This window comes from Scomber japonicus, chromosome 1 (assembly GCF_027409825.1).
Source record: "Scomber japonicus isolate fScoJap1 chromosome 1, fScoJap1.pri, whole genome shotgun sequence".
In the NCBI taxonomy this organism is placed as follows: Eukaryota; Metazoa; Chordata; class Actinopteri; order Scombriformes; family Scombridae; genus Scomber; species Scomber japonicus.
The window spans coordinates 395,518-421,454 of record NC_070578.1 but is presented as its reverse complement, the minus strand read 5'-3'; the positions used below and the strand labels follow the sequence as shown (position 1 = coordinate 421,454).

The window sequence follows — 25,937 nt, the reverse complement described above, 5'->3', positions numbered from 1 at the left end:
GATTGTTTTTATTTTATTTTATTTTTATTACGCCTATACTAGAAAAAAAAATGTTGTGGGCCTAAAGTAATCTTTCACAAATTACATTTTTCTGTAGTCAATTTAGATGAGTTGAAATGGCGCTTTCATTCTGAAGGGTGAAAGACGGAAGTCGTATTGTTTTTGCTACTGGGGTCACCGATGATCACACAGAGACTTTGTTGTTTGAGCTGATAGTTTAACAGTGAAATGATGCTCGGCGCTGTTGAAACAGACATTTAGGGTCGTCTGAATAGACAACCTAGCTTTTTAGTGTTGTGTTTGAGTTGGAAGAGAAATCATTATGCAGCTTTGACAGCTCCGATTCTTCCCGTCTGGAAGCTGATTGGCTAAGTTAAACGTAGGCTCAGCGTCTGTCAAGTAAGTCTTTGTTTTCTACTATCAATGTGCTGTGTTTGCCTGTAAGTATGTAGAGATAACTCTAGTATCGATGCAGCCAGTGTATTGGATATATCTGCACCCAACTCAGCAAATACACAAAGTCAACACAAGCTACAGAGCTGGGGCTAGTTAGTTGGTTAGCTTGCTGGCTAACTAGCGTTAGCTAATAGTCTGAGATAAACATGAAAAAATCTCGCATTCATTGCATTTTCTGCAATGTGTGAAATGAATTATCTTAATTTGTCTGTCTGCCTCCATCGGCTTTTTGAAGTCTTCGTTATTACTTACTTGTGCGTGGATTGCATTGTTGGATTTGTTTGCACACAAAGCCTCTCTATTGTCCATTGTTTTTCATCAACCGGCTAAGCTAACTATAAACATTGGTGTTTGGAGTCGCTAGTGTGATTACGGGATGTGTTTTCTCTCTCTTTCTCTGCCTTTTTGGATATCCAGCAAGTCATTTGGTTTTCATAACAAGGCGTTAGGTCACTTTAAACTTCAGTTATTTCGTATAAGCCACTTGTACATTTATAGCATTCCCAGTCCTCACCTTTGACATTTTTGTCAGTTAACATTATTAGTGGTTAATACTTCCATAACAAGTCCATAACAGCTTGTGCTGCGAACTGTGTACATTAAGTTAATCTTTCTGTTGCACAGATTCCTGTGTTCATTGCTGTTTTACTAAAATATTGTGTGTGTGTGTGTGTGTGTGTGTGTGTGTGTGTGTGTGTGTGTGTGTGTTGCAGGAAAAAGAATTGAAGAGTCCAAGCAGCACATTGTTCATCCTGTTTAACCATCCTGACAGTGCAGCTGTAGGTGCAGCTCCGATATGACTAAGAGAAGCCCATCTCTTCAGCTTGTCAAAAGGTAAACCTTTGGTTTTTATTCTATGTTGCTTCCACTTGACAGTGGCCAACAAGTATTCCAATGTAAAACAACTAAATAATGAATGCTTCTCACTTGTTAAGGGTCCCTGCTGTCATTAGTTTAGCTGTGGGTTAAGTCAGATTTAAATATGTGTTATATGGAACAATCTCATGTGGTTAGGGTTACGGTCTCAGAAACTCCTTTGATGCATCCTAGGATTTGGTATTTAAAGGCCCAAACACACTGAAATTGTCTGACTCACACTATTAGAAGTACACCAATGGTTTTAAATGAACAAACCCACACCAAAAGACTTTCTGAGGTTCTGTTTAGAGGAAGGCTGCAGCTAACAATTGTTTTCATTATTAATGAATCGATTATTTACATGATTAATTAAGTAGTTGTTTTAGATAGAATAGATAGATAGCCTTTATTGTCCCAAAGGGAAATTCGTTTTCAAAATCTGTCAGAGACCTACCGGACACGAACAATATACACACACACAACAGCTATACAAACACCACCAAACATTGAGAACATATAAGTACACACACACTGCACAAACACCACCAGACATTGAACAACCGACACATACATCACACTGAGGAGGCTCGGTCCATATGGGGTTATTGAGTGCTGAGATGGCAGACGGGACCAAGCTCTTGCTGAAGCGTCCCCGTCTCCATCTCAGAGTCCTGTATCTGCGACCAGACGTCAGCATTGTGAAGTGAGGGTAGAGAGGGTGATCCGGGTCGTAGGTTATTGCGTGTGCGAGGCGTGTGACTGCTCTGTGGTTGAGCTCGGTTAGGTTGAGTGTGGGATGGTTAATAATCTTGGATGCAGTATGTGTTATTTTTGGTCAGTTTGTTTCTGTTGGTAAAGTAGTATGCCTAAGTATGCCTAAACTGCACATGATCATACATCTTGAATACATTATTGACAGTCTGTGCTTAACATGTTGACCTTTTGTGGATGTGAGCGGATGACAACATTTACCTCACAAAGACATACACAGTTATGCAAAAGGAAAAGTATCAGTTTCACTTTAAAGCTTGTCTCTACAGGAGGCACTACTGTAGCATCTCACACATGTTTGACAGAACAGGTGTGCCTCTATTTTAATCAATACAGCTGTTTACACAGGCCATGCAACATCTGGCATGTCACTCAAAGCATATTTTCTTCTGTTTTATACAAAACACAGGTGATCTACACATAATACACTGCATGCTGTGTAGACACATGTGGATGCATCTGCTGTTGCCTGGTTGACACCTGCCTATGTAGACATGGTTTTAGTCTGAGTCTAATGATAGGGAAGATGTTCAATACCTGACAAAGATCTATGATGGAAAAACACTAAACATAGTGCTTACAATGTGCATGACTTCTTATTCATTGCTTCATTATATGAGCAACTGTCCAGCACATATGCATTATGCAGTATTCAGTCTGACATGTATTTGAAACCTGTATATTACATTGGACAGTAGAAGATCTTTGTTGCAGTCAGTGTGTATAGGTCACCAACTCTTGGCAGGAAAGTCAGAAAATTCACTTGAACACATACCCACTTGGTTCTCCAAGACATAGAGAATGCATTCATCAATTTTTCCTAACAGTGATTAGGTACAGATGAACATTCCCATTCCAACATGTGACAGGATGCTGAACCATCACTGCAGAAGGAACCCTGAGCTTCATGAGGAGCTGCAGATCCAGGCTGCAGTGGCAGCGGGAGATGTCTGCACTGTCAGGAGAATGCTGGAGCAAGGGTACTCACCTAAGATCCGTGATGCCAACGGCTGGACGCTGCTCCACTTCTCTGCTGCCAAAGGAAAAGAGAGATGTGTTCGAGTATTTCTGGAGCATGGAGGTCTGAGAAAATTTTTATTTCCTTCATATTTTTTTTTCTTGCTGCTGGAGTTGGCTGCATTTTAAAGTCCAGGATTTGGTGTTGAGAGCTTGCCCTAACTTTATACTGTTGGAAGAGACACACTTACTAATTTAGTTAGTTATTAGTCGTTCAGGTTAAAAGTACATGCATAAGGTATTTACCTGGCAAGGTAGGGCCCTTACAGTTGTGTGCAAAGGTTTGGGCAGCCCTTGACAGATAACATTTAGCTCTCTAGACTGTGGAAAAAAACTATATTTTCTACAAGCATTAATGCATAGTTACTTTATAAGTCATAAAATGAAAAAACAAATGCATCATTGTGTCGTGCAAAAATTTGAGAACCCTAAGGGTTCTGCAGTCTTTATCAGCTCGTTAGGCCTAAGGGAATGTCAACAGTTGACATTAGGTGGGGCCAGTTTTCAAAAATGTCAATTTAGATCAACTGTGGAGGTCAAGATAATATCTAGATCAAGGAAATAAGCTGGTCAGAAGGGCAAAACGGAACCCCCATTTGACTGCAAAAAACCTTTAGAAGATTTAGATGTTGCACCATTCCACTGTGCAGCAATGCTTGTGCAAACAAGATCATCATGAAAGAGATAATAGAAGAGAACCTTACCTACATCCTCAGAAAATCCAACATGAAAAGTATGCAATGCACATCTACACAAGTCTGATGGATTTCGGGGCTGTGGTTCTGAAGTTGAAATAAAACTCTTTGGACACAAACGGCAAAGCTTTGTTTGAGTATGCGGGTGGGTCTTTCATGCTTTGTGTTGCAGTCATTGGCACAGGAAACATGGCATGGGTGGAGGGAAGAATGGATTCCACTAAATATTAGCAAATTCTTGAAGGAGACATCCTATCGTCTGTAAAAAAGCTGAAAGCAGGATGGCTTCTAAAACAGGATAATGATCCTAAATATACCTCCATCAACTACCTTAAGAGACTCAAACTGCAGGTTTTGGCCCCCCAACTTAAACATAATTAAAGATCTGTTGGTAGATGTTAAAAGAGCTGTGCATCCAAGACGGCCTAAGAATTTAGTAGAACTAGAAGCCTTTTGCAAGGAAGAAATCCCAAATACAATAACTGGAAGACTTTTAGCTGCTGACAAAAAAGTGTTTTCAAGCTGTGATATCTGCCAGCCAGAGGGTGTGTTACTATGTACTCACTATATAGGGTGCCCAAACATTTTCAAACATGTAGAGGAAATGTCCCAAGCCAATCCATCATATTTTTAAGAATCAGTTTCAGCTGAAATACAGCTGATCAAATACTGATTCTTTGTTTTGTCTACTTCAGCCTGCTAGTGTAGCAGTGCTGCTCTCCTCTACAACAGCCCACAGTGCAGCATTTCACTTTATATATATATTATATGTTGGCACACCAGGATAAGTGCTCTGATTGGCACGCATTTGGTATTTGCTAAACTCTGACTCTTAAATATCTTTCTCACTGGCAAATACTAACAGTGTTCAAAGCATTGTTTAAAGCCAGCACACTTTCACTGGTTAAAATGACAAATGTAGACCTCAGCAGATTATATCATACTCAGCCAAATGTGATGTGTGAGGGAGAACCTCTACTCTGTAACAAAGCTGTACAATCACTTGTTGTAGTGTTTTTATGGTTCCAACAACTCTAACAACAACTTTATGGATCATGATCAATTCAAGAGTTGCTTCTCTAGTTAAAGCTGGAGTACAGGACTGTTACATATAAATGAATATCCATAACATTGAAGCCCTTGCCAAATGAGTCTTTACAATACTGATAAAACCTCTTAGCAAGATCAATATCTCTATATTTCACTGTGTACAGAGTTTTCACTGAACATAGACTGCTGCTTCTGTTAACCACACTGGGAGATTGACCCAAAACACTTCACAGTTCTGGCAGTCACACCAAAACAATGAGCTGAAAGAGGTTAATAAGTTGTGTAGAGCTGAGGTGAACTGCAGATTTGGTGACAGTTCTCTGTGGGTTTATCACTCTAAGCAATCCTTTACATATTACACAGCATATAATCTATTGTTAAGTTTGAAGTCAAGCAGATGTCAAGCCCATCTTTGCTGACCAGTCAAATGCTCAGTGTGTAATGCAGGCACACAAGCTTCCAAAATGTATTTTTCACTGGTTATTTTTCACTGGTGTCTCTACAAATGCTGTTGTCAGGGTGACATTTAAATCAGCTGTGAAACTAAGAAATCTATTACAGCTTTCTGAAAAACGTCAAGAAAGCTTGAGCCCTAGACTCTGTATCCATTCCCTTTTGAAATTGATTGAGCAGTTAAAGTTTGAAGGTTTGACATTGTTGACTTATCTAGATGTGTCTAAAGTCCATTGAACTGTATTTGTCAGAATTTTGTGACTGTAATGGTGTATAATTACAGCTAGAGGGCAGTATATGTCAGGACAACTAGTGGGAAGTGGTGAAGCAGTTTTTGAGGCAGATTAGGTTGTAGTTGGACTGTAGAGAAAAAATGTTTAGTTTTTTTTCATATTTGAATGAAATGTTTAAAGTTAGAGGATTTAGCTTGCTGTATAGATTGTAAAACCCCTTGATGTTGATTTGTTGTATTGGGCCATATAAGTAAAAACTGATTTAGTCCCAGCTTGATCTCAGATCACACCTTCACAAAACTACTCCTGCTGTTTTTGACTTTCCTCTCATTTCCACTCTCCCTTCCACAGCTGACCCCACAGTAAAGGACTTTATTGGTGGCTTTACAGCACTTCACTATGCTGCTATGCATGGCAGAGCACGCATTGCCCGTCTGATGCTGGAATCTGAGTTTCGCAGTGACATTATCAATGCAAAAAGCAACGATGGCTGGACACCGCTCCATGTGGCTGCCCATTACGGTAGAGACTCATTTGTACGCCTCCTCCTCGAGTTCAGGGCCGAGGTGGACCCATTGAGTGACAAAGGGACCACACCACTACAGCTAGCCATCATCCGCGAGCGATCCAGTTGCGTACGGATCCTCTTGGACCACAGCGCCAACATTGACATTCAAAATGGGTTCCTGCTGCGGTATGCTGTCATCAAAGGCAATCACTCATACTGCCGCATGTTTCTGCAAAGGGGTGCAGACACTAATCTTGGACGTCTTGAAGACGGCCAGACTCCCCTACACCTTTCAGCCCTCAGGGATGATGTGTTGTGCGCCGAGATGCTTTACACATATGGGGCTGATACCAACACCAGGAACTACGAGGGCCAGACGCCGTTAGCTGTATCTGTTAGTATGTCTGGAATCAGCCGGCCCTGTCTGGACTTCCTGCAGGAGGTCACCAGTAAGTCTTACACACACTACACAACAACATCATGTAGTTTTCTGCCCTCACTGATTATTTGAATTTAGTCAAAAAATGGAATAAAATAAGAATAACTATAATGATGCATTTTATCTGACCAACATTTATGAAATTCTCAGGTATTGAATTTATATAATGTGAACCACAGAAAAGCAGCACATTTGAAAAGTCAGCAAATGTTGTGAAATTATTTTAGCTATTAATTCTTCATTAAATCAAGTAATTGATTAATTAATCTTTTACTGGTGGGAAACTCAAATAAGGACAAAAATGTACTCAGATGTTTTTACACTGATCAATTTGATAGCATCTGAAGTTGAGTGTATGTGATGATGGTGCAGTTTATATATTTAATATATAACTATTTATTCACAGCTTTCTGTGTTGACTAATACTTTAGGTAATGATATTGGCCTTACTGTAATTTTTAGGTTGAAATGGTGATCATTAAGCAGTGAGCTAGTGGGTCAATAGCAAGTTTTCATTCACTCAAAATGTTTTTAAATTCATAGTCAGATGGTAGAAAAAAATAGAAACCATTCACAAACCCAGAAGATAAATATAAATCTTTCCATCCAGAAGTTGAGTATTGGCTGTTTTGCAGTTATTTTACTTGAGTTGAACTTTTTTTCTTTTTTTTTCTCTTGCACAATATTACATCCGAACATTATGATTTGCATTATTAGTTCATCTAGAGACTAAATTGCTGCATTTATAAAGCAGAAAGTTATTTTTAATGTTAGACTACCTTCTTTTTTTTTTTTTCAATTATCTTTTTATTTTATTTTTTACATTTAACATTTAAGTAACATAACAGAAAAAGAAATAAGGAAAGAAAAACAAACAATCAAAATAAACAATGAGAACAACAAAGTACAACAAATCTAATCAGATCAGTCCGTGGTCACAGTTCACAGTTCTGTAGGTATGTCAAGCCTTGTTATGGTATAGTAGTGTCAGAGGTCCATGAACGGTTCCCATATCCTCCGGAAAGCGTCCCCCTTATTTTTTAGAGTGTACGTCCGTTGCTCCAGTCTTAAAGTTTCATTTAAGATTTGTTTAAAAAGGTTGAATGATGGGGGTCTGTGTTGATTCCAGTTGAGCAAGATGCACTTCTTTGCAATGTAGGACATTATGACAATCCTCTTCTTGCATGTGGTGTCCAGTGTCTTGTCCAATTCCGTACCAAAGAGGCACAGTGTTGGTGTAAGAACCAGTGGGGCTTCCACAACCTTAGTAGTTAGATCGTGTACTGCTTTCCAAAACTGTTTTAACTCCTTGCATTCCCAAAAGACATGCATAATTGAACCTATACATGTTTTACAACGATGATATCTGGGGGATGAGTTGGGAAACATTTTACTTATGCGAAGTGGAGTTAGGTATATCCTGTGCATGAATTTATAGTTTTGTTCGATTATTTTATTACATGACAGTGAAGAGAAAACATTCTGACATATGATGTCCCATTGGTCTTCATCAAATACACATCCCATATCCTTCTGCCATATGTTCTTAAGTGGGGTCAAGGAAGAGCTGTGATGGTTCAACAGTGTATTATAAATTACAGAGATTTTTCCTTTTAATGATGTAGATTTCACCAAAATCTTCTCCAGATTTGTCAGCTCCAAAGACAGGCGTTTCTCTTTTTTTAGAGTGCTTATTACATGCCGAATTTGTAAGTATTTATAAAGGTCTTAGACTACCTTCTTCATGTTATTGCATCTTCAAACAATCCTGTCATGGCCTAATTTATAATATAATTATAATTTATGCCTTATTCGTTCTTCCTCTGTGAATGATTGGAGGGTGTTGCTTCATTCAGCCTCCAGTCTAAAGCTGACACCTTAGCTTGATGCATCTGATGTGTGCTATCTCCATACTTCTTTCCATAAGAGAAAGGTCATGAAAGTACTTGTATCAACACATTTTCATTCGCTGATTCAAATTGTGTGGGACACAGCCCTTATTCAAATACAAGATGTATTGTGATAGAGACACAGGTATCCTTGTGTATTTATTGTGAACAAATGTGAGCTTTGTATGTGAAGTTAACACTGTATTTGTAAACATGGATACTAGCCAATGTTGCATGCCTGCTTCCTAATGCAATGTGGCACAGTGAAAAGTTATTGCCCTTAACCATGAAAGGAAATCTGTCAAAGAGGTTGGGATGTAGAAAAGCATTTCAAGTTTTGTAGAAAAGTGTGATGCATTTTATTGTAAGCTGAGAGGGGGAAAAGTATAGAGTGAAAGAGGGCTGCTTGCCAACACAAGGTTATAATGACCAGTGTTCAGTGGCAGAACAATCCCAGGTTGGAGGGAAAGATAAGCACATTACCTGAAGCATTATGATTTAGAAGGAACAATGGCTGCATTCCTCCACTGCCCCCTGAACTTTGATATCAGAGATATCAAAGAGTGATTTAGACAAGCCCTTTCAGAGACTTCAAACCATCAGCCAGATCACATATCTAGCTGGTTATAGATTACACCACCACCTCAGTACTTTGTTGAGGCACCCTTGCCAGCTATTACAGCCTAAAGTCTCCTAGTTCCTACTGCTGAAAACATGATGCTGCATCCACCATGCTTCACCGTAGGGATGCTATTAGCCAGCTGATGAGAAGTGCCTGGTTTCCTCCAGATGTGACGCTTGGCATTCAGGCCAAAGAGTTCAATCTTGGTTTCATCAGACCAGAGAATCTTGTTTCTCATGGTCTGAGAGTCCTTTAGGAGCCTTCTGGCAAACTCCAAGCGGGCTGTCATGTGCCTTTTACTGAGTAGAGGCTTGATTGGTGGAGTGCTGCAGAGATGGTTGTGCTTCTGGAAGGTTCTCTCATCTCTACAGAGGAATGCTAGAGCTCTGTCAGAGTGACCATCGGGTTCTTGGTTACCTCCCTGACCAAGGCCTTTCTCCCCTGATTGCTCAGTTTGACTGGGCGGCCAGATCTAGGCCTGGTGGTTTCAACTTCTTCCATTGTGCTCTTCAGGACCTTCAATGCTGCAGACAGTTTTTTGTACCCTTCCCCAGATCTGTGCCTCGATACAATCCTGTTTCAGAGGTCTACAGACTAATCCTTTGACTTCATGGCTTGGTTTCTACTCTGACATGAACTGTCAACAGTGGGGCCATATATAGACAGGTGTGTACCTTTCCAAATCATGTCCAATCAATTGAATTTACTACAAGTAGACTCAATCAAGTTGTAGAAACATGTCAAGGATCAGTGCAAACAGGATGCACCTGAGCTCAATTTTGAGTGTCATAACAAAGGGTGTGAATACTTAGTACATGTGACATTTCAGTTTTTTATTTTTAATACTTTTGGAAGAATTTCTAAAAACCTTTTTCGCTGTGTCATTAAAGTAAGTGGTTTTATCATTTGTCAGTTTTAATCCTGTTGCCTTTTGATCTACTAAGAATAACTGTAAATGAAAACAGGAGCAACAGGTGCAGACAGCAGTATTTAAATGAGGACGAGCAGAAAGCTGCAAGCGCAAAATGAAATTTCATGGGGTTGTAGTGGAAGAGGTTAACAAATATATTGAGTCATAACAAAAACAAATATGACTAGAAATACCAACATACCAGAGTATTTGTGACAAAGTCTATGCTGTTAGTAGCTGTTAGCCTCTGTCTGCTCCTCTCCACAGTAACAACAGCCATAGTGTGCAGTAGGGTTGTGCATCTCTGGTCTTATCTTGATACACTACCAATGATCCAATACATTAAAGATACATAAGCAGCAACATATCATACGATTCATCCCCCAATCACGATGCAGTGCGATTCAACACAATTTGATTGAACATGATTCGATGCGATATGATGATGCAAAGGAATGATGCTATGTAATTCAATGAGTTTGATTATTTATTAACCAAAAAATTGAAAAATGATAACCTCTCACAAACAGGTCATGTTTCCAAGACCTGTAGTGTTTCTGTTCACACCATGTCACCATCTCAGGTGTGTAATGTTCACTTTACAGCAGCGCAAATTGCATTTGATTTGTTAAATTGTCTGTCTCTCTTGTAAAACCAATAGTGTTTGCAAACCTGAGATTTATAGTTTGCTGGTGTGTGTGTGTGTGTGTTCTGCCTCCTTATGTTGTTAGACACCTCTTACCTATACTGCTCTGAAGCAGCCGACATCTGCTCACTAACGTTAGGTAATGTAGGAGGAATAATAATATTAAATTATCGTGGGGGTCATATTTCTAAATAAAGGCATAAAACATCTAATAATTAAATGGATCAGATTTTATCTATGCACGGACGTAAAAAACGATGCATTTCGATTTCATCCCAAAATTACGTCTATTCACGGCTGCTCTAACGATGACCTTGCATCGCACCCGCACGTATCGATACAAATCGATTAATCTTCCCATCCTTAGTGTGCAGTGTGCAGCAGATTAATACCTGCTCTTCAAAGGTATTATTTATAGACGCAGTTACCGTCAGCGAAATGACTTTCAGGTTTGGTAAATCACAATGCGTGTGCTAAATAACATATTTGCATTTTCTCCTCTCTGTATTTTGCAAGCATCAGTGCGTTGCATTTGTAGATCAGCTTGCACTTTTTTTCGGATGATGTCGAGTTTGCACACGTTTTTACACACGCAGACCTTTAGTAAATCACAACCTAAGTGCATATTTTAAGCGTAGCAGAGCAGAGAGCCACTTCTTCACTTCTGAAACACACCCAGTAGGATCACAAGCCTCGACTTGGAGTGCCAACCATCAGCTCTAGTGGCCATGTTGGAGTCAGAACAAGGAGCACACACACCTGGTGGAATCAATCAATATCTCCTGAATTTTCCCAAAGTGGACAGAGAGCAGTAGAAATTACAGTAGATCTCTAGCCTTGGAACATGACCAATCTGTGAGCTCATGTTTTGGCAGATGCATCTGTCCTCTCTCCTGTTCAGACAGATTTCCAGCTGACTGATTGGGTTTGGGCTAATCATAACTGTTGATCTAATATGGGGCCAGTTTGATATGATAACTGTACAGTGAAGCACCATTGAGTCATTTTCATACACGACCAAGATGGCTGCCACTGCTTTTTTTTTTGTGATCAAATTTTTATTTTCATTTTCATAAAGTCCAACAAAATTCTCAATGAAAGACAATTAGCCCAGGACATAAGAACGTGTCATGGGAAGGAACATGGTGAAAGTATTAATAACAACAACAATAATAATAATGATAAAATAAAATAAAATAAAATAGTAATCATGAAAATGCGTAAATAAAATAACAATGAAAAATAAAGACGTAAAAAATAAATAAAATAAAATTACAAACATAACCTAAAAAAAATAAAAAATAAATAAATAAATAAATAATAATAATAAATAAAAATAAAAATACACGTACACACACACACACACACACACACACACACACACAGAGACACATTGACAAGACAAAAGGGACTTGACATACAAAGGCACTAGGGTGGGAGAGCCAGTGGCAAAATCAACCTACAGCATGTTTTTCAAAGAGTCAGCAGCGCTACGCCAAGTGTTAAAGGTCCTTTCATTAGCACCATTAATCCGAGCTGTTGAAAGCTCCATGTATATGACGTCCAAAAAGGAGAGAATCCAAGATCGAGTAGTTAAAGCATGAGGTGGCTTCCACCGAGTTGCAATCATTTTCTTGGCAGCCGTCAATCCAGCAAAGATGACTCGCTTTTTGAGTTTGGGAATATTGAGGATCGACAGATCATTAAGAATCAGCACACATGTAGTCACAGGCACTAGTTCATCCATCAGATCAGACAGTTTGGATGCAACGTTGCCCCAGAAATGTGCGACAGGTGGACAGTCCCAGAACATGTGAATAAATGTGCCCGGAACTTTCAATGAGCAAAGATTACAACATGGGTCATTAATAATTTTCATGTGATGGAGTTTAACAGGGGTGAGATATGTTCTGTGTAAGAAATTAAAGTGAATTTGCTGATGGTCTGGATTACGAGATGCTTCATGAATGCTGGACCACACTGCATCCCAATCACAATTGGGAGCTAGGTCTGGGCAATCTCTCCTCCAGACCCTCTCCACAGGGAGCGAGACAAGGTCTGTTACCTGCAAAAAATGGTACAGTCTGGATACCATACCCTTAGCTCTGTTCTGTTTAATAAATAAATCTCGGAGTGGGTGGGTAGGTAAAGAACATTGCCAGGGTACGCCATGTGCTTTAAGCGCTGACCTTAACTGTAGATAAAAGAAAAAAGTGGAACCTGGCAGATTGAATGCATCCTTAATATCAGCAAAAGAACGTAATCCGAAATCATTGTAAATGTCTCTTAAGATGGCTGCCACTGCTGTGGAACAATGTCATGTCTGCACCTGTGAATAATGTTCCTTGGAGATTGAAAATGAACTGAGTAGTTCCACAATCATTTGCTTTTGTGAAGGTTTTTTGGCTAGCAGAACCTGTGATGATAGATCCTGCAATGGAAAAGGCATAATTGTAGCTCTCCTGGTGTTTGGGCTTTGTATTTAATGATTGTATTCATAGAATATATTTACCAAACTATACACTTTTATTTTATGCAAAGAAATGTACCAGTTCTTTGGACAATTTGATGTTAATTTCAACAGGCAAGTTCAATTCAATCAGTGCCATGGAGACATGCATGTAGTCTGTAGAGGTTTTGAGACTTGTGCTGCCAGCCCAATACAATGAAAGTGAATGGAATGGTTCACCTTTTAAGCTTCATGATTCTGTGGAGACAGTGTTATCATTTACCACCTATCTGATCTGTGTTCTCTGTATTGGAGGGAGAGACGTGTCTACCCACATTAGACTGGTAACACCCACACATATCACTTCCTGGAATCAAGGGCATTTTTACTTTTTACGTTTTGCATACAGCTGATAACAGAGTGGGTAGTCGGTGATTTAGGGAACTGATTAATACCTTTGGAAGGGTGTTGGAAAACTATACAGCTGAAAGAGGAACAGTTTTTAAATTCTGTACATGTTTTTGCTCCTCCTACACAGGATAGAAATTAGCTAAACATCTTTCAGTCTTACATCACATTAAAAAAGTGGACTTGTTTGACTCAATCAACACATAAACAAGCTGTAGTCACAACAAATGCCAACAAACTTATATTTATTGCAGCGCTGTTGCATCATACAGGTTTTTATATGGCATACACTCTGTGCTCACTCATATGACAGCCTAAATTGCATCTTGAACCTGATTTGGACTGAATATGGTCTTCACATCACGCCTCCAAATCCGGAACCCAGCATGCTGTGTAAAAGCAAATACTGAAGCAGCAGTTTGACTGGTTTGGTTGGTTCAGGCTAAAAAAGCAAAGGCAGCTTAATGACAGGTTTTCTTTACAGCTATAATGCAGGATCTCTGTATAAAATAGTCTTATGGGTTCAGCGAGGGTGGAGTCCTCCATGTGTGCTGCAACAGGACACTCAATGAACAAGGTGAAGAACCTGAGGGGATGACAACCACTCGTTACGTTATATTAGTGCAATAAAAGGTTCTATAATAAACAGCCAAGAAGAGTAATTGAATCTAATACTCCCAAAGGACGGACAGACAGTGAGTGGAAGCGCCATGGACCAACTGTTTATTCAATAATTAATATGTGCTATGTCAGGATAGGTGTACTTATTGAGATATGAAATGACCTATATCAGGAAATTAGATTTGTGTTCATATTGCCCAGCCTTACATTGGTTGTTATGTATCGATTATGCTCTAAAGGAGAAATAAAATCATTAAACACTATATACTATTTACTATAGAGACAGACACTCTTAGTTTCCTCTCCATTTTTCCTTTTTCACCCATTAATCTATTTATTCATTGATTTATTCATTCAATCATTAACTCAAACATTAGTCTCAGTACAGTACATACCAAAAACAACAGGTTTTTGTCGTCATTAATTAATACTTCATTTAAAATGCTGTCATCATTTTGTTAATTCATCATGGGTTGAATTTGCATGATGTACTTGGTTCCTCAGATGTGGTGGAAATGCAAATAGGATGCACAACACGGATATTTAATTCAAAGTTTAGTTCCTGAGGTAAGTTCATGAGTTCCTCTGGTTCTAAACTAACTAAAACTTTGAAAGGGGGCATCAGTCTTTGAACGTAATCAGTGTAGTCATGATGTAATCATAAGGTAATCATGAACTCCCTCTCTGGCATTAACAACAGTTCCTATTCTTCTTTCAGGACAACCAAGGAGTCTACAAGACTTGTGTCGGATAAAAATTCGTCACAGCATTGGCCTTCAAAGCTTGAAATTCTTGGAGGATCTACCAATTGCAAAGGTTATGAAAGACTATTTAAAACATAAGTTTGATAGTGTGTGAAGGCAACATCAATAGAAGAGGTGAGGTCACCTAAAAAGTCTTCTATCATTTATAAAGACTATGCAATCACTATGCTAGGCCTGGAAGAATCTCAACAGGTTGATTCTACACATGCTAAAGGACAGTGTGTTCGGTTCGTCCAGTTCAACTTATTAAAAGTGAAGGTTTCAGCCTGTTAGAGCAGTAGCTTAAGAATGGAAATGGATCCATCTCATGTGAACAGAGGTTGGTTTTTGAGGGGAAAATAACCTAATTTGACTGCAAATAACAGTTACTACAGTTAGCATTACCATTTATGTTATTACTGTAAAAATGTGCATGATGTTATGTTATGCCGGGTCAGATTGTCATCAAGTGCATAAATGCCAATGAGTCTAATAGAGATAGAAAGAGAAATAGAAAGGCAGTTCTGCATTGAAAAGAAAGTAAGAAGAAAAACTGAAACTTCAAATCACAGTCTGAGTCAAAATTAACAGTAGCCATATTAGTTAAAATACTACCCCATTAATATTAAAACATGTTTACTGCTTTTTATAGCATACATGGGGACAGCCTACTAACCTCTTTGACTAGCCAGAAGTCATCTGATCACCTAACATCAGTCAGTCATTCAGGCAGCAAAAACAGCAGCCAATCTGGTGTAAATTTAGCTCTAAAATTGAATTCTGAAATGACGGTTCATAATTAAAATTGGGTTTAATCTAAAATGTCAGACTGCATAAGTAAAGTAAAGCAAAATGACAATTCAGAAATGTCCATACTAATGTCTCCTAGCTAACTGCTGATGTTTTTTAACTGAACTGCTGAATTGTAAAGTAGACACAGGTGAAAGAAGATTTTCAAGTTTAGGGCTGCTTCTGGGTGTTGTAATAAAATCAGGGTGTGTATCTTTGAAAATGATATACACATTGATTGAAGCTACTTGGGCAACTACTTTTTTAGTTATCATACATAGAACTTGCACAGATGCATTTTATGTCATCATGACCCAAGCAAGAATATAACCTGCAGTTAAATGATTTTGGATGGTTAGAAATAATTTGATACTACCAACTGAAGACCAACAGCATTCTTTAGTACTGAAACAAAGTTGCTTTATCCATTTCTACACTATATGTAGTATATTTGAGTTTGAAGTGAGTGCACTTTGATAGATTTCTGCTCTGAAAGCACCACATTTACTTAAGCAGTTGTTGATGGAATCCTGAAAAATGAAGTCTGGTTTTGGTAACACTGACACACAATCGCTACAAGCTACAGTCAATGTAAATATGTTACATGTTCAACAGATATTTTTGTAGAATTTATTTAAGCAATGATCTCTGGTATTAATGTATTTAAAGTTTGGAAAGTATTGTGAACTGTTTGGTGTGACTCAAGTATTTCTTTTTTGTGTGTCTGAGTTCAAATACTCTGTTGTACAAGAATAATTTGGAATCAAGTGTTTTTTGATTTTATGGCAGAAATGTTGCTTTCTTAAAATTCATCATATCTTGCAGGTAACTTTGTTGTGGAGATTATACTGTGAATTTCTCATTTTGACAATTCCAAATAAAATGTAGGATTTGGGGTCTAAATAATGCCCACACTACTTTTTCCTTTGTTGCTGTGCTGTAAATGGTCTACTCACAAATCCATTCTAGCAACGTTCACTTGCATTCAAGATTGATGAAATGATTTGTATGATTTAGTGGCATCTGGTGGTGAGGCAACTGAATACTCGTTAAACCCCCCCCACACTCCCCTTTCAAGCATATAGGAGAAATAATAGCTTTGCAAATAGACCCTCTCTAGAGCCAGTGTTTGGTTTGTCTGTTTTAGGCCAGTGTAAAAACATGGCGTTGCAACATAACTGATTCCTTGGTAGAGAACCCACTCCCCATGTAGATATAAAGGGCTCATTCTATGGTAACGAAAACACAACCATTTTTATTTTCAATTGATTAAACTTAATTAAAACATATTTATGGAGATTGTATTCCATTTTTATATTCCGTTTCTGTCAGATTTGTTCCATTAGATGCCACTAGATTCTACACATTGCACCTTTAACATGTTAATGTCATTTTCTTATTTAATTTTGCATGATTGTCTGCAGCTTTGTATTGGGACGTTTTGTGAAAAGTGCACATTTTGAATTGCTAACAATGTGCTCTATGCAGGTAAACTGAGAGAAATACCTTTTCTCTGCCACAAAAAAATGGCTTACAAAAAACCTAAGCTGGCAGTGAGTGGGGTCAACGGTGAGTGTGTAGGTCAGGAGAGTTACACTGAATAGATATTTTATTTTTAATGACTGACCACATCCATAAAGATACACAGTTGTGTCTCATTTCAGAGGCCACATCTGTCAAAGTCTGCCTTTCAAGAAGGAATACCATGTTCCAGGTTAAAAGGACCTGTCCTATATTAGTCTGAATGTGAAGGACACCGCCAGTGTGTCATTAGTGTCCCTGAATGCCCCTTTACAAGAAGAATTACCAAACGGTCACCACACATGCCTCAACTGATATAGTTCAGTTTGACACAGACTGACATTTAGTGAACATTTCAGATCACTGTTATCGCCCAATTTATAGAGGCTTTCATTCACTGCATTCTTCATTGTTATTTGTTTAATGGTGCCCTTGTGAAGTATAGTAATGTATTTGGGTCATCACAAACTTCTTTGGAACTTTATGCATATACTTTAAAAGTATATCCTACTTTTGTCAGCTATTTAAGACCTAATGATAAACTTAGATTTTGCTAAGGATGACCTGACTTTGTTTGGTCCTGCCTTTGTCAGGTTCAGCTCAGTGGCCCTCAGTACTTTGAAGTACACACTTCTATTAAAGAGACAGCCACTGAAATGTAACTAACAAAACCAGGAGTGTTATGCTGGGAACACACCGAAAGGTGGTCTGCAGCGAGTTGCCATGCAATCTCTATGTAAACTCAGCCACCGCCACCCAGCCGCTATCCACCACCAGTTTACATAGAGATTGTGTGGCAACTCGTTGCAGACCACGTTTCAGTGTTCCCAGCGTTAGTTTAGCTAGGATTTTACTGGCCCCAATTTCAGAATATTACATTTGTTTTTAAGTACATGACCTAATTTTTTCATGTTAGTGCAGGAGTATTTTTACTGATGCCTTCGATCCAATCAATTTGACTTGATACTGCTAAATCTGATAATGGTACCTTTTGAATAGTAAAGTTTGGATACAACTCCCTCCCTTTTCTCACTCATTTTTTGACTGTGCGGTGTTCTGCCAGAATATTCTCCAACATATTTCATTTCTGCTTCATGTTCCGTAGTGTCCGTCATTCTGTACTTGATTCTGGATTTGATATGATGCCATTTTGCAGCAGCAGTTTTGTATTGTGTGTGAATGAGTCTGTCACACATTTACTGCCTTCTCCAATCAGTTCCTCAGCAGACTTTGGTTGTCACAGTCAGGGAACACTTCATATATGTCTTAGGTGGCTATCAAATGGCTGTAAGTCTTCCACACCATTAACTACTGAATGTACAGAATATGCAGATTTTCAAATGTAAAAAATAAGATATGTGAATAAACTAAAGTTAATGTTTCTGACTGTTTCTTTAATTCATTCTGTCTATGATTAATTCACAGTGAGGTAAAAGGGGACAGTGATAACAGAGGCTGCCCCTATTTAGACAGTAGCACTACTTTTAAGTTATGTACTTATTGGAAATATGATATAAATTAGTAATTTGAGGGTTTTTTGGGGATTTGTTTTAATGATACAGCAATCACATGCATATTTATTATAACAAGGTAATCTCACAGTACTTTCTTCCCCATGTGGAAAGTAAGTATCGTCTGATAATGATCGCCACTGAGCCTGTTCATTCATTCCCCTCACACTGGCATAGTGCCAGGGTGTTACCTTTCAGAGGATAGTTGTGTACATGTGTGTGCCTGCTTAGCTTAGGGGACTGAAAGATTTTTTATTCATACATATTTGATTGGTCAGCCTTGCCCCCCAAAAAAACAAATAAAGCAACAGAAGAAATCTGAAAATGGCTCTTAGTCAAGCATCTCTCTGAGCTCTATATCAGTTTACAACAGGCATTTTCTCTTCTGTCTTTATTTCCCCTCTCTTTCTTTTCCCTGCGGAATGCTATCTTAAAAGAAGTGGTTTCTGCTTTCGCCTCCATTTGTTCTCAGCGGGACTCAGTCAAACTCTGTGTTGAGCTGAGGTGACCTAATAGTGGCTGTGAAATACTTCTGTCTTACTTTACCAAACATAGGGTGCTATCACTGAACAGATCACTGGTAGCATTACATGATAAAACAATGCCATCCCTCTGTGGGCCAGCAAGCCTTCAGACAGTAGGGACAATAGCAGCTTTGTCAGGAGTCTGTGCAGTTCAGTGTGCTGTCTAAAAATATCTAAATGCCTACCTCCTACAGCACCCCATACTGTCCCACCTGAGTCAAATATGTACACATATCAACCATGATGTTCAATTTTATGCAAAAATGATTTATGTTACTCTGTTAGACTAGACTAAAATCAGTTACCTGTTAATGTAATGTGGGAAAGGGAGGTCTTTCTGCAGGCCACATCAGAATAATTCACTCTGCCAATGTCAGTCTGTATATTGTATAATACAATTCACCAGCACTCAAAAGCAATGTACAATATTTTGATGATTATATAACTAATACAATAATAAAATAATAACTAATAATATTGAGTTGAGTTTCTGTAGTGGAAAAAGCATAGTTAGATGTTTAGCAGCTAAACTAAAGGGACAGATAATTTTCTATGGAGTAAGTGGGGACCAAGCCAGACCTACAAAGAGACTTACTATCAACTTTGTAAGTTGATGACATTTTAGATGTGATTACGGCCACAACAAAAGAAACATTTGTGTCCACCTTGTGATTAGCAACATATAAAGGAAGTATGTGGCAAGATGTTAATGTTAATGTTGTCTGACAACACCATCAGGGTTGGTACCTAGGAACTTTAATGGTTTTTCTTTCAACAGCTAGGCTTCAGGTTCTAAAAAGGGAGAGCAGTATGCCACAACCCAGAGACAGAGACCAGAGCAGAATACCAAATAAAATGCAGTGTGCTAAAATATTAATATATAACAAGTACTCATAAAAACAAGAGGCTAAGGGCTAAGCCAGGGCACCACCTTTGTGTTGAAGTCCACTCAAAGTTCAGTTCTTTTAAAGTTGGCTGCAGACGTGTGCCGCAGTTCCTAGCTTCATGGTACTTCTTTCAGAGCACCTGACACTTTCCTGTAGGGCATAGAGACATACTGTATCTCATTAGTGTGTAAATCACTTTTCTCTGCATCACACCTTTGATGAGTTGGAGCTTTTTCCACTACAGGGATTTTCTTATTGGCCTGCTAGGCAATAATCTCTCCCCGACGTACCTCTTCATGATTTGGATGTCAGCATCAGCCTTCTGTGGACCTTTCCAATCTTTCATATGTAGCTTAGGCTCCTGCAAGTGCTTGGGAAATTTGAGTTACTGCATTGGTCACTTGGGCCATCTGATAAACCACTTCTGTTACTGCGGAAGGATTTGTTGGAAAACTGGAGGGGGCATGAGCATTAACATTATCTTTACCACCATAATATTTCACCTCAAAATCAAAATAGGACAATTGTGTGACCCAGTGTTGTTCTGTTGCCTCCAGCTGGGCTGTCTGTAAATGTGTCATTGACTGTATACACAGTAAACTTTGCCCAAGTCAAACAGTCCTTGAATTTTTCAATTGTTACCTACTTTAAAGCCAGGACTTGCAACTTAAAGGAACTGTAGTTTGCATCATTCTTTTCTGTGGGGTACAGGCTTCTGCTGGTAAATGCTATCACATGTTCATAGCCGTCATGCCACTGGGCCAAAACAGCTCCCAGGCCTTGGTTCAGAATAAGAATCTATTTATTGTCATTGCACAAGTACAATGAAATTAGGGTAGAAGCTCTCAAATTCAGTGCAATTTAAAAACAAAAAACAAAGTGAAAAGGTTCAATATAAAATTAAGTTAAAAGTAAAGAAGGTATCAATAGGCCAGGACAAGGGGTTGTGTCAGGGAAGACTTTAACTCTTTAAATGCAGTCTGACATTTAGGGGACCATTGTATCCTTACAGTATATGATCTTTCAGCTGGGATACCAGTCAACAGGGCATTCAAGGGATGGGTCATTTTAGCAAACCAGGGTACAAAATGTCTACAAATAGCCAACAAGACCTAGAAAAAAAGCTCTGACCTGGTGTATGGTGGTGGAGTGGGCCAATTCAGAGTAGCAGAGATTCTCAGTGATCTGGTCTAACCCTCGTCTTAACAACCTTGCGTCCCAGGAATTTATCCAGCCTCAGCTTCATCCCACTTCGCAAGTCTTAAATAAAGACTTTTTCCAATTGCAGCAAGTGGGAGGAGAAATCAGGTGAGTAGTAAATGCAGCCTTGTCTCGATCTTTAGGATCCATTTCCATCTGTCATCCAAACCACTCTGCTCTTTTAAGGCAGGTGTGGGTCCCCTCAATCCTAGGAAGAGGAAAAGCATCCTTGTGAGACACAGCATTAAGTTTTCTGTAGTCCACACAGCTCTGCCAACTACAATCTTTCTTCTTCACTATAGAACTATGGGGGCAGCCCAGGAACTACAGCTCTGCCGGATTATACCCTTCTCCAACACACCTACAAGTAATGTCTTCATCTCTTTGTACAAGAGTGGTGGTAACAGCCAGTGACCCGCGTTGAAAGAGACTGCATCTCTGGTGTGGATGCAGTGTTGGATCGGATCAGATCTGTTCTGCTGACATTTTCCTCATCAAAACCAAACACCATAGTCCACATCTTCAGCGAAGCTTAAAGCTCTACCTGCTGCTGCCGAGTTAAATCTGTGGAACTTCTTAGTTTGCTGTCCTACTCACTGGGGCACTCCTCTCGATCTGAAATCTCCACCACGCCCACCTCAACGACACCATAGTGCATCACAGTCTTCAGCTGTCATAGTGATGGTCCTCCAGCAGACAGCAAAAGCTTCCTTCCAGGCCTGCTGGGACTTCCACTTCTGGGAAGAGAAAATAGTATCCCAACAGGCACCAATAACATTCATACCCACAATTAAAGGGTGTGTGGAACAATCATACTACACAATCACAGCTTTAACCCCTTCAACATCATGACCCCTTCATGATGGCGTACCCTGAGTATGGTATGTTGAGGCCATTTGTACCTTTTATGGTTGCCACCTTTTTTGACTTGTGAGAAGCATCAACCCCAACCGGTTGAGGCAGATGGCCGCCCACTCTGAGTCTGGTTCTGAGGTTTCTTCCTGTTAAAAGGGAGTTTTTTCTCGCCACTGTTGCTCATGTGGGAATGTTGGGTCTCTTTAAAGTTAAAACCTGAAGAGTTCGGTTTAGAAGCAGCTCTATGTGTAAAGTGCCTTGAGATAACTTTGTTGTGATTTGGCGCTATACAAATAAAGATTGATTGATTGAAGTATCTACGTTTCCATCACTCGTTGTATCAATGTGACACAATGTGACCCCCCCCCCCCCCCCACTCTATTGTTGGGCATCCTCCAATAAAAGGTGTGGTAGGCCAACCCCACTGCTTGGACCTCAGCAGCAAGGCCACCAAGATGCCCGACCTGCTTACACCACTGGCATATGGGTTTACCATCTTTAGTCCAGCTATTTGGATAACCAGAGTGTCTTTGTTTGAATCTTGGCTGGTTGTGAGAAGGCGTGTAAGCAAATACTGTTTGTTGTAAGAGAGGTTTGAATCCATGAATGACTACTTGTGCCAGCCCTTAATTAGGTCTTTTACATCCTTCAAGATCTCCCTTTTTAAGACCTCTTTCCAGTCAGGTTCATGAGGTGACATGTTCTGTCTGGACTCACCCATTGTAAAGCAAGTGGCTTTATGTCCACCTTGTTCCTCCTCCAATAGCAAGGCCTCCTGGTGATCTGCTGCAAAACCCTTACCTGGGTTACGGCGCACTTATGCCCTAAGCGTCTTTGCCAGGGCCCCCTCTCAAAGTCTGAAACAATTGAAGGATCTGGTCCTGCTGGTTGTCCACAGAGGGTGCATTAACGGGGCTGCTAGCCAAAGCCTAAAATGCAATTCCCTCAACCACGAGCTAAAAGACTTGACTGACTCATCTGGCTTCTGAATGCAACCAAAGAGTTGTGACCTCAGCACTGCTACAGTGGTGTTGTCACCATACAAGGATTCCAAGTAAATAAAACTTTTGCGAGCCTGGTCATCCCCTTCCAACACACTAACTTGCCAATTTAAAAAATAAGTATATCTATCTTTCTAGTTTCTGATGTTTCTTGTGCATTTAGGAGTCCTTGAATTAATCCCATATATAACATCACCTTTAAATTTTGGCACCTAAGTAATTGGAATTGCTCCCAAACTTGTATCCTGCCGACAACACAAAGAATAATAAAAATTATGAAAATAAATCATTTGCTCTGATTGTTTGAGAATGCTTGGCTACTTCAAACTTCACAAGCACATATTCAAACGAGATCCATTTGCTTGTCTTGCAAATTTGATTTGAAAATGATTTGAGATCGCTTCATTTCAGATGCACTCAGGCCTGTACATTTTTGCAAAATGAAATTGTCCTCCAAGAAATGAGAAGACATTCCAGTAGCTGTTACCGGTGTGTTTTCTCTGGGATTTCTCAAGGGACTCTTTATACTATTGCTCGGTCCAGGAGACAAGCAGCTATCAGGGGTCAGCGGTGTGATGTTCGGCCGCCTTGAGTCGAATTCTGAGAAAACAAAGAGGCTCTTTTTGATGGCCTTCGCCCCCCTGTTACCATAACTAGCTATTAGCTGCACCATTTTATCAAGACTTCATTTTGTGGTGAAAGCACTTCACCTTGTTGCCAGATGCACAGGCCACTGAGGCAGAACAGAGTGGCTGAAAGGCCAGTGCAGGAATTCCCTCATGCTGGTATCCCAGAGCCCTCCTTTTCTCACTGCTGCTTACTCTTACTCTACCCAGCTTCACTCACACATCCCACTAAAATCATGCTTTAATTATTTAATTGTGCCTTGTATTGGACTATTTTGAACTTTTTTTCAACATTTTATGGATGTCCTTTTGTTGGCTTACCAGGTTCTATTTTCAAATGCAAGCCTCGTATTTATTTCATAATTATTTTGAAGTGAAGTGTTTTTGCATGATGCTGTATGGGAATGTTTTTATGGATAATCTTGTAAAAACATAAACATCTACATTTAAAAACAAAAATAAAAACATGTTAATTGTACATTTGTACATAGCTCTTTACATGTAATATGTTTGTATATTTTCACATTTAGATTTCTTCCTCCACCCCAGTACAATAAAAGAAATATAATTTAGTTTGTGTTGCGCAAACCGTAATGACAACTCATTTTGAAAAACTGAACATTTTGCCAGAAATAATGTGCATGTTACTTTAGATATTTGATAGACCTCATTGTCAACAGTCGTCTTTGAAAATATTGACACGTGACCTGTCCTAACTTATCTTGATCAGGAAAACATGAAGAATATATTCTAATCAGAATAAAGTCAGACCTCTGGTGGTTGTTTCTGTCTGTCCCCTGCCTTGCGCCTATTAGAAGTTGCAAAAACACCATATGTAAATGCAAACCTGCAGTCAGATGTTTATGAAAATACAAATTATATTTTAGTACCAAGTGGAAATGGGATAATTTTCTACAAAATGACTAGTACCAATGAAAACTTAATATGTGTTCTGTAATTACCTAAATTAACTTGGACACTGGAGCCAACAATTTAATGTGATACAGCAAGCACTATATTAGGAACACCTGAGTGTTCCTAATATGAGATTCAACAGCTCTGCCATAAATTGTGCTTTTATGAAGTTTATATGTTTTAAATTTTGTTGACATTGTCAGAAAGATAATAATTCTACTTTATGCTTATAATTGGTAGTAGTGTTTTTTTGTTTATTTTACTGGAGTGCATGAAATTGAAAAGTATTCCTAATATTTTTCTCACTTCATGTATGTTAATAGGGGGGACACAATTAACACGTTTCAATATAATTAGAGTGCAAAGGTGTTCCTAATAAAGTGTTCAGTGAGTGTATACTCCTTCGTAATAACAGAAAGGACACATTTGCACAGGAGTAAATATTCCTGATGATCCGCTTGTAAAATACAAAGGTTACAGACAGTCTGCCTGTGGGCTGTGAACACAGATCTGAGATTGTTTCTAACCTGTACTGATAAGAATGAGATAGTTTAACACAAAGGTCAAATACTCACACACAGTAATTACCCACCACACTAGGCAATTATGAAAATCCCTGCCCACATATCAACTGCTGTTTTTTTTCTCTTTTTGCAGTACATGCTTTCTTCTTTTTCCACTTTTTATTGCTAATTTTTCGCTAATTTATTCTACTTAAAACAACCAACTCTTGGCACATTCTCACATTCTAAAGAGTTTCATATTTCTTACGAGTTTTAAGTATTTCACATTTTACAAGCTCTGGATGCCACTAGTGTGGTCTTAGACTGTTAGTCCTTATATACATTCCATGAAATTTAAATAGCACATTATTATGTGATTCCCTTGTTTTTCTTTGTTGGCTAGTGTAAATGCAATCTACAACAGCAAGTACACTACATTCACTGTGAAAATGCAGAATTCTTTTTTACTAAATGGTTTATAAATAGACCACAAAAACTTTCTGAACAGGGACCAACTGGCTGAATGGCTCATATGCATGAAGGAGTTGCTTAACATTTCTGTTCCAGTAGAGCTTTCAAACTCCACCTCTGTTCATCTACAGACTGTATGAGCACTGAACAACAACCTGCTTGTGAAGGGAAAGCAAACACAGAAATCATGACAGTTTCAAGTAGCAGATGCTCAAATCTGAGAAGACTTCCTGACTCAAATGGGCTAAGTCATTCTCAATTTATAGTTCTTTTGGAATACCAATGCCTCACATTTGGTTAGAAAATAGAAACTTTTCTTTCCTCTTCCCTCATCTTTGTTCACATGAAGAGCTCTTGATGTTTCTC

General features: G+C 39.0%; 1 protein-coding gene across 1 annotated transcript; it reads left to right on the top strand.

Annotated features, from left to right (window-relative positions):
- Positions 1-187: 187 nt before the first annotated feature.
- Positions 188-18,460, top strand: asb7 (ankyrin repeat and SOCS box containing 7). The gene is made up of 5 exons (XM_053324531.1): positions 188-399; positions 1,170-1,290; positions 2,955-3,166; positions 5,885-6,490; positions 14,744-18,460. Exons 2-5 carry the CDS (start codon positions 1,253-1,255, stop codon positions 14,881-14,883), a joined length of 996 nt encoding a protein of 331 aa, XP_053180506.1. The 5' UTR covers positions 188-399; positions 1,170-1,252; the 3' UTR covers positions 14,884-18,460.
- The last annotated feature ends 7,477 nt before the right edge of the window (positions 18,461-25,937 follow it).